The 15269-nt window shown below is 46.9% G+C and overlaps 1 protein-coding gene across 2 annotated transcripts; it reads right to left on the reverse strand.

Moving 5' to 3' along the window:
- Positions 1-536: 536 nt before the first annotated feature.
- On the reverse strand, positions 537-12636 carry GUCA1B (guanylate cyclase activator 1B). Of its 2 annotated transcripts, none has more exons than XM_063666985.1 (4): positions 6447-7043; positions 5842-5991; positions 2942-3059; positions 537-2203 (listed from the first exon to the last, which is right to left on the reverse strand). In XM_063666985.1, exons 1-4 carry the CDS (start codon positions 6534-6536, stop codon positions 2076-2078), a joined length of 486 nt encoding a protein of 161 aa, XP_063523055.1. In that variant the 5' UTR covers positions 6537-7043; the 3' UTR covers positions 537-2075. The 2 variants fall into 2 exon arrangements, with proteins under 2 accessions (XP_063523055.1, XP_054349352.1); XM_054493377.2 differs by lacking the exon at positions 6447-7043 and adding an exon at positions 11923-12636 and having other exon boundaries at positions 1404-2203.
- Positions 12637-15269: the final 2633 nt, after the last annotated feature.

Consider the following 15269-nt stretch of genomic DNA (forward strand, 5'->3'; position numbering starts at 1 on the left):
ACTCCCAACCTCAGGTGATCCGCCTGCCTTGTCCTCCCAAAGTGCTGGGATTATAGGCGTGAGCCACCGCACCTGGCCTCCTGGCTTCCTTCCTTCCTTCCTTCCTCTCTCTCTCTTTCTTCTCTTTCTCTCCTTCTTTCTCTTTTTTTGATGAAATTTCATACTTGTTACCCAGGTTGGAGTGCAATGGCGCGATTTCGGCTCACTGCAACCTCCAGCTCCCAGGTTCAAGTGATTTTCCTGCCTCTGCCTCCAGAGGAGCTGGGATTACAGGCGCCTGCCACCGCACCCAGCTAATTTTTTTTTTTTTTTTTTTGTATTTTTAGTAGAGACGGGGTTTCACCATGTTGGTCAGGCTGGTCTTGAACTCCTGACCTTAGGCAATCCACCCACCTCGGCCTCCCAAAGTCCTGGGATTGCAGGTGTGAGCTGCTGCGCCCGGCCAATATTTTTCTAATCAATTATTTTTTACCTAAAATTGATGTCTAAGGGAAATTTTATATGAATATCATATGAAATAACACACCTATAAAGTCTCAGGTTTAATAGGTTAGTTTTATTTCTTATACACCAACATAAAAACCTATCTATTCAAGGTAAAGCAAATGTTTTTCCAGGTCTCACTTTAAACTGTCTTATAGGAGTAACAGTGACCCAGGGCACTGGTTTTCAGTTTGCTTTTTTCAGAGGTGCCTCCTGTTCCAGAGGTGCCTCAGCTCCCCTTTCAACCAGAGAGACTCCCTTTTAATCTAGTTTCTATATTGGGGTTACACATAAGAGTTTATATAACAAAAAATAATTCCACATCTAAAAACACAATAATCCAAAACTGTTTGCCTAGTCCGACCTGCTCACTGTGCCACCGAGACATAACCGAGGTTAGGGAGGAGAAGTGGCTGTCTTGGGTCACGCAGCAGTTAGAAGCAAAGCCCAGCCCAGAACCCCAGTCAACAGTCCCCCAATTCTTGCCAGAGACAGACAGAAGTTTTCTCCATCCTTTAAAGAGAAACATTCAGCTTATGGCTGGGAGTTGTGGAAGGTCCATACTGGGGGATGTGGATGGAAAGGGAGGATTGTTGTGGGAGTGGTGGGTTGGCAGCAGGGGTCCCGGAGCAGCACCCAGGCAGAGCTGAAACAGCCCCTTTAAGTAGAGCCGACCCTTTCAAAGGCAGAAAGACCACAGCCTGAAGCGTATTTGCTACCATTTTTCCTGTTGACACCACTGATGAGGATGCCTTGGGGAGGAGGAGGCCAGGGTCTTCCCCATGAACGCCCCTCAGCATCCTGGAAGTTATAGAATTATTGCTGCCCCCTGCCCCCCAAACTCCTGCCTTTTTCTTTTTCTTTTTCTTTTTCTTTTCTTTTTTTTTTGAGATGGAGTCTCGCTGTCGCCCAGGCTGGAGTGCAGTGGCGCGATCTTGGCTCACTGCAGGCTCGGCCCCCTTGGGTTCACGCCATTCTCCTGCCTCAGCCTCCCGAGTAGCTGGGACTACAGGCGCCCGCCACCTTGCCCGGCTAATTTTTTGTATTTTTAGTAGAGATGGGGTTTCACTGTGTTAGGCAGGATGGTCTCGATCTCCTGACCCCGTGATCCGCCCGCCTGGGCCTCCCAAAGTGCTGGGATTACAGGCGTGAGCCACGGCGCCCGGCAACTCCTGCCTTTTCTTCAGTCTCAACACCCTCCCACCCCTGCCTCCTACCAGTCTTTGTGTTCTCATTTCTGATTTGGTCTGTGGGACCCTCACCCCTCAGTTGGCTCTTGCTTCCAACTGAGAACACCTAGAAACTGTGGGAGCCCCACGACCACCCAGCCAAGGCATAGTCCTCCCAGGAGCGGCTGAACAGGAAAAGTAACCGAATTTCCTTCACCATCCCAGGGAATCCTCCAAAATGGACTATGCCCTGTTGGCCACTTCAAACCCAGCAGCCCTTCCCCATCCCCACTCAGCCCTGCACAAGGGGTGCCAGGAAGTCCACACCAGGGGAAGAGTGGGCATGAGCAGGCTGAGCCAGGGACCCTTCTACTACCCTGGAAACCTGGGTGAGCCTGGAGTCGTGGAGGGGCCCCAGACTCCTCAGAACATGGCACTTTTCCGTCTCTGCTGAGCGAGCCAGCTGCTGGGATTCATGTCCATCTGTAGCATCTTCATCACCCACTTGTCCCGACGGGCACCTTCAACAAACTCGTTCAGAGACAGCTGGCCTGAGCAAGGGGGGAGAGAGGTGGTCACGCAGAAGAAGGGGAGACCTGGGTCTGGGGGTAGGAGGACAGACCTCGCTCCCAGGATGCGCCTACACATCTTATGACAACTATCCTGCAGTCTCAGACCCCAAGCTTGCGGCTTGTCAGGTGTCTGAATCTCCAGGAGTCTCCTGCCACCTTTAAGGGGCTTTCTTTGCTGATGAATTGAAGTTTTACTTTTGCGCATGGTACCATGGAAAAGCTGGGTGGAGCTGAGAGATCTGGAGGGCTCGTGTGTGTATTCCAAGCCAGCTCTCTCCCCACACAGCCCTGGGGCTGGGCATTGGGCTACAGGGAGGACAGCCCAAGCAGCCTGAATGGAGGTCTACCCTATGCCTGCTCTTAAACACATTATCCTATTCATTCCTCTCAACCACTATTATTATCCCCATTTTCCAGATGAGGAAATTGAGACCAGGATGAGAGGCTCAATATGTCACTCCCTGCCTGACTCCAAAGTTCCTATTCTTTCTATTCTGCGTGCCTGGCCTCCATCAGCAACTCCTGTAGGACTTTTAGTCACTCCTACAAACACGTGCTCATGAGTCCCCTTGTTAGTGCATGTCATCTTCTCCACAGCCTTCTCACAGATGAGGACCCCAGGGTTGGAAGGTGGAGGGCCTTGCCCAAGGACTTGCAGCCAGAAAGTGGCGATGATGCAGAGTGGACAGCACTCCCCCCCATCTCTGCCCCTCTTACCATCTCCATTCTCATCCACCAGGAGGAAGATCCTGTCCACGACCTCCTCGGGCGTGAGCAGCTGGCCTTGCTCAGTTTGTAGCTCTCGCCGGCAGGCTTTCTTCAGCTGGTAAATTCCCTGCCCAAGAAAACTCAGCTGCATTGACGGGAGACCCTGAAAGCTCCACCCTCACCCCAGTGACCCACATCCCTCAGCACCACTTCCCCAGTGCTGGCTTCCCAGGCTGTGCATCTTAGGATCACATAATCCAGATCCAGATCAAAACTGACCTGTCCTAAGGCGGTGCTCTCAGAATCCCACTGGCCTAATTCCAGCTGAGTTCCTGGCCTCACACCCCACCTGACCCCAACACCATTTGCCTTTCCACTGTGAGCTGCAAAGCCCAAATCCAAAACCTCTAATGAGGGAGGTTTAAGTCACCATGACAGTCTAAATCGCATTCTACACAGGAAGAAATAGAGATGCAGAGAAGAAAATTCAGTGTATCTATATATGTGTGCCTGTATATGTGTAAAACAGAATGATGGGGATACACATGTTCCCTCCTCATGGACTGGAAGGAAAAACCCAGGTTTCTTCTTTGCCCTGTTTCCTCTCCCAGTGAGACTACGTTTGTGAAAGCATCATGTAGTCTGGGAGCTGTGGCTCATGCCTGTAACCCCAGCACTTTGGGAGGCCGAGGTGGGTGGATCATTTGAGGTCAGGAGTTCAAGACCAGCCTGGCCAACATGGTGAAATCCTGTCTCTACTAAAAATACAAAAATTAGCTGGGCAAGGTGGCGGGCGCCTGTAATCCCAGCTACTCAGGAGGCTGAGGCAGGAAAATCGCTTGAACCTGGGAGGTAGAAGTTGCAGTGAGCCGAGATTGCGCCACTGAACTCCAGCTTGGGCAACAAAGTGAGACTCTGTCTCAAAAAAAAAAAAAAGAAAGAAAGAAAGAAAGCACCATATAAATGCGGAAGAGATGGACACATATGATGGTTCCCCTTAGCTCCCAGGCTGGCATTCCCTGAGGACAGAAGCTGTGTCTTACGCACCTCTATGGCCTCACTGCTCAGCCCAGTGCCCAGGACAAAACAGGCCTCATCGACGTGTCTTGGGAGACTGAGGGGTTAAATCCAGCCCCAGCACTTCCTAGGTAGACTAATTTGGGCCGATTACAGAATCTCAGCAGCTTCTTGCTCTGTGAAATAGGGCTAACGATGCCTGGCTCATAGCGCGGGTCTGGCTAACCCAGGGAACACGCCAGAGTCTGGGATGTACTAGGCACTTCTTTTCTTCCTTAATCATTCTTGCTAATAGAGAATGATTGTTAGTCTTTTAAAAGAAATAACTTCTGATATTCTTGACTTTTTCTCATGCATTTGTGTTTTCTATTTTATTGATTTCTGCTGTTTATTTTCTTTCTTCTACTATCTTTCGATTTATTTTATTTTACTTTTTTGAGACGGAGTCTTGCTCTGTCACCAGGCTGGAGTGCAGTGGCGCGATCTCAGCTCACTGCAAGCTCCGCCTCCCGGGTTCAGGCAATTCTCCTGCCTCAGCCTTCCAAGTAGCTGGGACCATAGGTGCCCGCCACCACACCCAGCTAATTTTTTGTATTTTTAGTAGAGACAGGGTTTCACCGTGTTAGCCAGAATGGTCTCGATCTCCTGACCTCGTGATCTTCCCGCCTCAGCCTCCCAAAGTGCTGGGATTACAGACGTGAGCCACCGTGCCCGGCCAAGGGTTTATTTTACTTTTTTTTTTTTTTTTTTAGACAGGGTTTCACTCTGTTGCTCAGGGTGGAGTGCAGTGGCACAATCACAGCTCATTGCAGCCTCAACCTTCCAGGCTCAGGCAATCCTTCCACCTCAGCCTTTGGAGTAGATGGGACCACAGGTGCATATCACCATGCCCAGCGAATTTTTTTGTATTTTTTGTAGAGATGGGGTCTTACTATGTTGCCCAGGCTGGTCTTGAACTCCTGGGCTCAAGTGATCCACTCACCTCAGCCTCCCAAAGTGCTGGGGTTACATGTGTCAGTCCCTGCGCCTGGCCTTAATTTACTCTTCCTTTTTTCTAATTTCCTGAGATGGCTTCTTAGATCATTGATTTTCTAATATATAAAGTCTTATTTTCTAATATAGTATGCATTTTCTAATTATTTCCTAAGATATCTTTTCTTTTCTTTCTTTTTTTTTTTTTTTTGAGACAGGGTCTTACTTTGTTGCCCCAGCTGGAACGCAGTGGCATGATCATAGCTTACTGCAGCCTCCAACTCCTGGCTCAAGCAATCCTCCCACCTCAGTCTCCCAAGTAGCTAGGACTACCGGCATGTACCTCCAAGCCTGGCTAATTTTTAATTTTTTTGTAGAGATGGGGTCTCGCTTTGTTTTCCAGGTTGTTCTTGAACACCTGGGCTCAAGCAATCCTCCCACCTCAGCCTCCCAAAGTGCTGGGATTACAGGAATGAGCCACTGCACCCAGCCTCTATTTCCAAAATATATGCATTTTAAGTCTTATTTTCTAATATGCACATTTTAAATCTATAAATTTTTCTGCAGGTTCAGCTTTAGCTGCATTCCACAAGTTGTAGTATGTGATCCTTGCATTATTTTTCAATTTAAGATACTTGTCGTGTGTGTGTGTGTGTGTGTGGGTGTGTGTGATCCACGGAGTATGTGGAAGTCTACTGCCTAATTTCCAAACAGATGGGGATTTTCTAATAATCTTTTTTTGATTGATTTCTAGCTTAATTCCACTAGAAATTACACACTCACAATAAGAACACAGGAAACACACTCAGAATGATTTCAAGGCCTCTTCTTCAGTCCCCGCTGGCCACTTGTGGCCAACCCTCAGAGCTCCAGCAGTGCTCAAGTGCCCAGGTTGCTGGCCCATGGGCAGAGACACTAACCTCCACAATGTTGAGTAGCTCCAGGCGGTCGATGCAGCCATTGCCGTCCTTATCATAGATCTTGAAGGTCCACTTCAGCTTGTGCTCCAGGGTGCCCCTCAGCACGAGATTCAGAGCTGCCACATACTCCAGGAAGTCGATGGTGTTGTCCTGCATTAGATGTGGATGCTGCTGAGGGCACAGCCCACTCCCCAGAGCATAGGCCATTCATCCCTGCAAACACAGGGCTTCTCCTCCTCCTTTTAATCCATGTGGCCTCTGCATCTTTGCTCAAGCCTTTCTCCACCCTTGGGGTAGAGAACATTCTATCTATCTGTCTATCTATCATCTATCTATCTATCTATCTATCATCATCTATCTACCCATATCTATCTATCTATCTATCTATCTATCTATCTATCATCTATCTATCTGACTATCTATCATCTGTCTATTTATTTTTAGAAACAGGGTCTCACTAAGTTACCCAGGCTGGTCTCAAACTCTTGGGCTCAAGTGATCCTCCCTTCTTGGCCTCCCAAAGTGTTTGGATTACAGGCATGAGCCACCACACCCAGCCTAGAGAACATTCTCTCTTCTCATTTTCTATGATCACCCAAGCTTACCCATCCTTCAAGGCTGAGCTCAAGGGTCCCCTCCTCCAGGAAGCCTTCAGCCTCTGACCTCTTCAGCCATAGTGCTCTCTCCCTCCTCATTCTAACATCCACAGCATCTACGGTCTATTCTACACAGCTTGGGACTTTCTCTGGCATTGTCACTTAACTGTTTCCTAGATTTGTCTTGTTCTCCAACCATGTTATATGCTCCTGGGGAAAAGAGAGGGGTTGACATTGCTTGGGTTTCTCCTCCATGCCTAGCACAGTGCCACTTATGGCCAGAGTTGGAAGCCAATAGATATTCATGAATTAATGAGTCAATGATGGGCTTGATCTGAATTTGGGACTAAGACAGTTTTGAAGGAGTTAGAAAGCAGAGCCCATGTTGAAATTTTCCTCTGCATTCTCATTCACCCCAAGTCAGAGAGAGAGGTGGACAGGAGTGGCTCCAGCCCTACCCACTTCTAGGTCCCTGTGGACATTACACTGAACAACAGGCCTGTGCCTCCAGCCCATCCAGGAAGGCTGGGAGAACGCAGAGCTCAGGTGCTAATTGGGCAGAGTAAGGGGGAGAGGCACAGTCTACTTCTAAGGTGACTCTCACCAGGAAGCAACAGAACCTTCTTGTAACAGAAATGCGGCAGCAATAATGATTTCTAAAACAGTAAATAAGAAAGAGGATATATTCTTGCTTTCTTCTCCAGATGTGTTTGGGGTGACAGGCTGCTGCCGCCGCCGCTGTTGGTGGCTGCAGTAGGTTAGCTGTGCTAGTGTCTCACTTACAGGTGCTCACTTATTCCAGGGTTGGGAACTCCATTCTCCAAATCAAAAATCTGAGCCATCAGATCCCCCAGGAGTGCCTGTCATTCACATGACTTTGTTATCAGAAATGACACTGATGGCCCAGAGAGAGCACTTCTGTCCCACTGGGTCAGGCCACTCAGGAGCCCCAGCCCCAGATCAAGGGGTGCCTGGGTGAACAAAGTTTGAGCAACAGGAGAAAATGGCAGAAAACGAGGGAAACAGCAAGAAGCCTAAGGAAAAACTAAGAAAACAAAACGAGCTTACCTGAGTACCTGAAGTGTTCTATTCATATCTTTTATATAATTCCTATAAATATATGGTCTCCATACTCCTCATCATATAGTTACCTAATTGAGGTCAGATTATATTTATAATTTTGTTTCCTTCATTTTCATGTAACATTTTCTTATGTCTTTAAAAATTATTTAAAATGTCAACTTCCATTTTTTTTTGGTGGGGAGGGGGTACTGAACATTCCCTTTGTTGAACATATTTCTAATATTTTCCATTACACAATGAACTTTTTTTTTGCACGTATATCTTTTCTTACATCTCTGGTATTTTTTTTTAGGGTAGACACTTAGCAGTGGTTGTCAGTTCTTTAAAAGGTTATTTTCTAGAGTAGTTGTTATTTATTAAGCTTATTACCACAAATCAATCTTGTGTTTCTTATTTAATGAGAATGAGTTATTATCCCCATTTTATGGATGAGGAGCCTGAGACCCAGAGGTTCCCAGGCCACCCAGCCAGCAAGTGGCAGAACTTTTCCAGGCATGCATCTCCTCCAGTGCATCAAGTCGGAAAAACTTGCAGTCTCCACTTAAGATCTATTTCTGTCCAGCAAATGAGTCTAGTGCTTGGGGGTGCCAAGAAAAGAAAAACAAAAACAAAACCTGAAACCACTCACAAATCCCCACTCTCTAGATCTCCAGAGTCTTCCTCATTCTTTGTCCAGAAGCTTCTGTTCCTACAACATCCTCTCTCAACATGATTCAGTTTCCATGACTCCTTGCCTTATATGAGACATATTCCAGAGTGATCTCTAGACAAGTGATCTCATCTGAGAGGTTACTGGAAACCCCAGGACCATTTCTGGGAAACGTCCAGCTGGGACTAATCTCATCTGCTATGCATGGGACCTTGTCAGCTCCAATTACCCACAGAGGCCTGAGAGTGATGGAAATGGCTCCGTCTACTCAGGAATAGGATGGGCGTGTCACCGGCTCTGTGGGATTATCTGCCCTGTTTCTCTTTGAATTGGCCATATTTGTGCACCAGCCCTAACTTCAATGCGTGTTATATAAGAATCCTAAATGACATTTGATCTTCACCCTCTCCTTTCTTCCATTCCAGGCGGTCATAGAGCAACCACCAGAGTTGCAAAGGAGAGTGGCAGAGACGAGGTGTTCCTACCTCTTCGTCTCCACCAAACCGGTTTCCATCACCTCAGATTTTCACGTGTGAACCAGATCTATAAACTCTTTTGATTTGATTTGCTTTAGAAATCTCAGACCGATTGTTCCGAAATGACACTCCTTGATATAAGGGGGAATGGAGTCAGGTGTAGGTTTGGAGACAAAGACTAAGTGGGAAAGAAGGCTCAGTCCCTGAGACAGGAACTGAAAAACACTTTCTAGGGAGGCTCTTCCTTATAGTGGAATGCCAACTAATAAATAGAGAAGGGGTGATGGCGTTAGAAAATTATCAACAGATGCCAAAGACAGTAGAAAATTTGACTGAACAATAGGATATTTACTTAGTCTCAAGATATATCCTTACATGTTGCTTATTAATTACAAAGAAAAAAATAGTAACTTTACAATGTTGAAACATGGCAGATACCACCTTAACCAAGTGATCAAAGTTAACTACGCCAGTGATGGGACAAACTGACGTCTTGTACCCGATAGTATGATGCACCGAGGACACAACATTACATCAGTGGCAATTCTACCAATTTAGACAAATGCCAGTTGTGGGGTGTCCCACAACATAATTCAGCTGCAGTCTTCAAAAATGTCACAGTCAAATAAAAAAGAAAAGCGGAGATTAAAGGTTCCAAGTTAAAGAAGGTTAAGGAGATACAAGTAAATGCAATGTATGATCATACAAAAAAAAAAAAAAAAAAGAAAAGAAAAAGGAAGGCCAGGCATGGTGGCTCATGCCTGTAATCTCAACACTTTGGGAGACCGAGGCGGGCGGATCATGAAGTCAAGAGATGGAGACAATCATGGCCAACATGGTGAAACCCTGTCTCTACTAAAAATACAAAAATTAGCTGGGCGTGGTGGTGCTCGCCTATAGTCCCAGCTACTGGGGAGGCTGAGGCAGGAGAATCGCTTGAACCTGGGAGGTGGAGGTTGCAGTGAGACAAGATCACACCACTGCACTACAGCCAGGGCAACAGAGCCAGACTCCATCCCCCCCACCCCCACCCCCCAAAAAAAGAGAAAAGAAAAGAAAAGAAAAAGGAAAAAAGAAAGAAAGCTGGCCGGGTGCAGTGGCTCATGCCTGTAATTCCAGCACTCTGGGAGGCCGAGATGGGCGGATCACTTCAGGTCAGGAGTTCGACACCAGCCTGGTCAACATGGTGAAACCCCGTTTCTACTAAAAATACAAAAATTAGCCAGGCATGGGGGTGCACACCTGTAATCCTAGCTACTCGGGAGGATGAGTCATGAGAATTGCTTGAACTCAGGAGGTGGAGATTGCAGTGACCTGAGATTGTGCCACTGCACTCCAGCCTGGGCAACATGGTGAGACTCCATCTCTACCAACATAAATAAATAAATAATACAAAAATTAACAGGCATGGTGGTGCACACCTGTAATCCCAGCTACTTGAGAGGTTGAGGTGGGAGGATCCCTTGAGCCTGGGAAATCAGAGGCTGCAAAGAGCTGAAATCATGCCACTGGGTGACAGAGCGAGACCCTGTCTCGAAAACAAAAAAGAAAAAGAAAATACACACTGTGATACTTAGGGATAAACGGGCATGATATCTATAGCTTTCTCTTAAAAAAAAGTATATGTATATATTATGTATATGTATAAATTATGTATCATGTATATGTATATATACTTATAGAATACATTATACATATGTATGTATACAGAGGTAGAATGATAAAGTAAATGATATAAAATGTAAATAACACGAAATTTGGATAAATTGCACATGGGAGTTACTTGTATCATTCTTATAACTCTTCTGTAAATTTAGAATCATAACAAAATTAAAAAGTTATTCAAAAAGGAAAAAACATTGATGAACATGATATGCTGATTTATAAGAAGAGATGAGGTATAAGGAGTACAACTATATGCCTAGGGGCTTCATCAGCCCTTTTGGATCTTGAATCATGATTGTATTGATTTTTAGATGAATCTGGGGAAGATTGATGGACTTAAATGAGTCTTATTATTTATGACCTGATATATTTGTTTACTTTTCTTATGACATTTTAAAAAAATCATCAATTATTTTAAAAAGTCATATTCTCTCTTTAAAAAACCTGCCTTCTAGGCAGGAGCACTTAAGACCTTGGGCAAATCGATTCATTCCCTTTTGCCCAGCTTTCTCATCATTTAATTTGGAATAACAAAAGTCTGCCCCTCCCACCCAGGGTTGCTGCTGACTCAGAGGAGACCTAAGAGAGGAGAAGTGCTGAGAAGTCCGAAACTGGCTCTGTGCCCTGTGGGGTGGTCGATGGGGTTCATCTCTGAGAAGGTTCTGTTGAATTGAAGATGCTGACCTCACCCTCCTGTCCCGGGACAGGCACTGTGGGGATATGCACTGACTGGTACCAGCGACAGGATGAGACCTGAAGTGGCATTCCCAGTGATTCAGTTTAGAAAGCTAAGTCCTCCACGCACTGAGGAGTGGAGAACTGATGCTTTCTTCAGATTAAATTAGTATTTGAGGCAAATCCAGTAGTTTGCAGGATTGCCAGGGCACTGAACTGGATAACCTTAAATAATCAAGGGGTTTTTGACTGAATTGAAATTTAAAATTCAATCCCCTGGCGCATTTACAAGATGTGTTATCTTCTTAGCTGCTAGTGACATTGTGGGCTTAGAGAAACTCTAGTCTGAATGATTTAATGAAACCTTCCAAGACTTGAAGAGCTGAAAGGGGCTTTTGCAGTCATCCACCCAGTCTCCCAATACATGCAGGAGCCTCCTCCAGCATTCTTGACAGGGAGGATCTGACCAGTCTCAGTTTGAAGAAACCCAACAAGAGGGAGCTCATAGCCCATGCTAAGATACCTTGTCTCATTTGGAACATCTCTTTTGCTCCTAGTGTTTAGAGTGACAGGGGCTCTGGCAGATGCGAAAACCCAGTCATTGGGCTGCAGAGTCTTGGTCAAAAATACACAAAGAGAGGACCTGGACTGTCTGCCAGTCGTCCTTCAGCTCTCAAGAAGAGGACACAGGGAGCATCAGCCGACAGCTAAGAGATGGAGGGAGGGAAGGAGAGACAGAGAAGATGGAAAGGGACAAAAGGAAGAGAAGAGACAGAAGGGTTTGGTGAGTGAGACAGAAAAGGTAAAGAGAGATGGAGTGGAAAGAAGAGCAGAGAAAGAGCCGAGGAATAGGGAAATGGGAGCTCTCCCTGAGGACACTCGTGGAGGAAGGCGCCAGGTGGACTGGCCACCGATCCTTCCCTTCAGGGTGCCTTACCCCATTCTTGTCGAAGGCTCGGAACATGCCCTCTACATACTGGGAGGCCTCCTCATCGTCTGTGACCTTGAAGAAGCGCTTAAACTCATGCATAAAGAGTGTGCCGCTGGGGCACTCCATCACGAACTTCTTGTACCACTCCTGGAGCTCCGCCACATCTATCTCGCCAGCTGCCTCCGCCTCCTCCCAGCTAAACTCCTGCCCCATGCTGGCCCTGAGGAGTGTCAGGGAGCAAGGGTCTGTGTCTCCTCCCTGGCTTCTGCTGATGGATCTCTCCAACTAGGGCCCTCTTCCTCCCTTTCCAGGAGGCCTGATCAGCCTCTCCATCATCTCCTGGGTGACTGAACATGATCGGTCAGTGCAGGGGGCAGGTGGCAAGGGAGGTGGGTCCAGGCCAGCTAAGCTGCCCTAAGACTATTAGAAGATTCCCCAGGCGGCCGGGTGCGGTTGCTCATGACTGTAATCCCAGCACTTTGGGAGGCTGAGGTGGGTGGATCACAAGGTCAGGAGTTTGAGACCAGCCTGGCCAGCATGGTGAAATCCTGTCTCTACTAAAAATACAAAAAATGATCTGGGCATGGTGGTGGGCACCTGTAATCCCAGCTATTCAGGAGGCTGAGGCAGGAGAATCGCTTGAACCCGGGAGGCGGAGGTTGCAGTGAGCTGAGATCGCGCCACTGCACTCCAGCATGGGGGACAGAGTAAGACTGTCTTACAAAAAAAAAAAAAAAATGGGAGATTCCCCGGGAAGTTCTGACCTCCAGCCTAAACTCCTCCAGCCTCACCCCTTCCCTTAGACTTGTCAACAAAGTGGCCAAGCTGGCCCCGATAGACTCTGAAGAGGTAGAAGGGGAAGAAACTGAGAGGTAAGCAGAGACGCAGAGTGAAGAAAGAGTCGGGGTGCCAGTCTGGGATCCTCCCATCTCACTCACTCCCTCTCTCTTTAGCTGGGCCCCACATTGCTCCAGGGAGGCCCACCTTGGAGACAGGAGACTCAAGTCCAGAGAGGAAGTGAGATCAAGTCCTAGGCCATAACACAGAATCCGCTGGTGATCTGGGACTCGCCCCCCAGATGGTCTAGTGAAAAGAGGCAGAATCTATGATGGGAAGGGCTCTAGGTGAGCAACTCTCTTCCCAGGCTAACTCAGTCCCTGACGCTCCTTTCCAGATTACACCTTTGATCTTGGGAGCTTTTCACTTTCTGATTTAAACTACAAATGCCTCCCTCCAACCCTTCACACAAGACCTAGGGGTAGTGCCTTTTTCACATTTCCTCCAAAATACTAACATGTGAGAAGGATCTGGGAGCATGGCCTAAAATATCTTTGAAGGCTCTTACTTTTACTTTATAGGTCATGTAAAATTTGCTTTTGAAAAATTACATATACATGCTTATTTTAATGTAACATAAAAATGACACCTCCAAGAAATCAAAAGACCTGGGACACACATTTTTCTTTTTCTTTCCTTTTTTTTTTTTAATTTCTATTTTTTGAGACAGGGTCTTGCTGTGTCGCCCAGGCTGGAATACAGTGGTGCGATCTCGGCTCACTGCAACTTCCGCCTCTGGGTTCAAGTGATTCTCATGCCTCACTCTCCCGAGCAGCTGGGATTACCGGTGCACACCACAACACCCAGCTATTTTTTCTTCTTTTTTCTTTTCTTTTGTTTTTTATTATACTTTAAGTCCTAGGGTACATGTGCACAACATACAGGTTTGTTACATAGGTATACATATGCCATGTTGGTTTGATGCACCCAGCAGCCAGCTAATTTTTGTATTTTTAGTAGAGACGGGGTTTCATCATGTTGGCCAGGCTGGTTTCAAACTCCTGACCTCAAGTGATCCACCCGCCTTGGTCTCCCAAAGTGCTGTGATTATAGGCATGAGCCACCACGCCCAGTGACACTCATTTTTCTAGAAGACTTCAGAGGCAGCAGTTCCAGCAAATCTGTCCTTAACCGACCCATCTCTCACTGGGTGTTCAGCCTGAATTGTTTTGCACATCTCCAGGCCTGACCTCCTCTCTCACTGTTCTCTGCCTCCAGACATCACTGAGCTCTGAAAGCTCTTTTAACTTTCTTGCTATTCCTGAAGGAGAAATGTGATTTCTTCTGTCATCCTTTCAAGTGGTGGTGGGTTTTTCTCCCCCACACACCTCAAGGTCTAGAAAACAGGGCTAGTGTCTCCTCACTTCTAACTCTTGCCTCCAAATGGCCTTTTATTTTTTTCTCCCTAAAAAAGGCCAGTCCCTTTGAAGCCACATCTGACTCCTTGCCACTATTTACTTCTCCTCATTGCCATCATTCACTGGTGACTTCCCTGCTTGTCTCAAAGCATCATGTCAGTCATTTCAGTGACTTTGAACTCCAAGTGGATAAACAGCCAATCCCACACACTGGCCTCAAAGGTCCTTGATCTCTCTTTTTTTTTTTTTTGAAACAGAGTTTTTGCTTTTTTCACCCAGGCTGGAGTGCAGTGGTGCGATCTTGGCTCACTGCGAACTCCGCCTCCCGAGTTCAAGTGATTCTCCTGCCTCAGGCTCCCTAGTAACTGGGGTTACAGGTGCCTGCCACCATGCCCGACCAATTTTTCTATTTTTAGTAGAGATGGGGTTTCACCATGTTGACCAGGCTGGTTTCGAACTCCTGACCTCAGGGGATCTGCTTGTCTTGGCCTCCCAAAGTGCTGGAATTACAGGCATGAGCCACTGCGCCCGGCCCCAATAAGATGTATGGGGGTCACACTGCCCTCTTAGTCTCTAATTGCTGGCAACCTGGCATGGTCCCACATGCGTAAGCCACCACGCCTGGCCTGGTCCTTGATCTCTTTAGTTCCAAAGAGCTTTTCTTCCATCTTACCTAGTAATTCCATTCACTTGTGGTCCCTTGAGCCACAAGTACAGCATCTGGGAGCTTGTTAGAAATGCAGAGTCTCAGGCCCCAACCTCAGACCTACTGAATCAGGAACTTTGGGCTGGGGCCAGGAGTCTGTGTTTTAACAAGCCCTCCAGGTGCTTCCAATGCATACTGAAGTTTGAGGATCACCACCCTAGGCCTTGCTGTCACCAATCTCTACTACCTCTGAAACATTCAAACGCTGCTGTCTCTTATCACCACCCCACCCCTTCCATCTGTTACTGTAATACCTTCACTCCAATAATTCACTAATCTCATTGTGACTTCCAACGTGCTGATCTGTGTTTAACATCTGTCATCTTGCTCATCTCCTCACTCTCCTCATCTTCATTCCATGGCCCAGCATTCTCTCCATTTTGACTTTTGTGCCCCTCTCTCCTCCTAACGCCTCACTTGGCCTGGCCCTGGTTAAGGCTGTCCGCTAACTA

The sequence above is a fragment of the Pongo pygmaeus genome, chromosome 5, assembly GCF_028885625.2.
Source record: "Pongo pygmaeus isolate AG05252 chromosome 5, NHGRI_mPonPyg2-v2.0_pri, whole genome shotgun sequence".
Lineage (NCBI taxonomy): Eukaryota > Metazoa > Chordata > Mammalia > Primates > Hominidae > Pongo > Pongo pygmaeus.

Coding starts and splice junctions, on each gene's coding strand:
- GUCA1B (XM_054493377.2), bottom strand. CDS start 12,129: ATGGGGCAGGAGTTTAGCTGGGAGGAGGCGGAGGCAGCTGGCGAGATA. Junction 5,992..11,922: donor GAGCCTTCGACAAGAATGGG/GTAAGGCACCCT, acceptor CATCTAATGCAG/GACAACACCATCGACTTCCT. Junction 3,060..5,841: donor AGCTACTCAACATTGTGGAG/GTTAGTGTCTCT, acceptor TTTCTTGGGCAG/GGAATTTACCAGCTGAAGAA.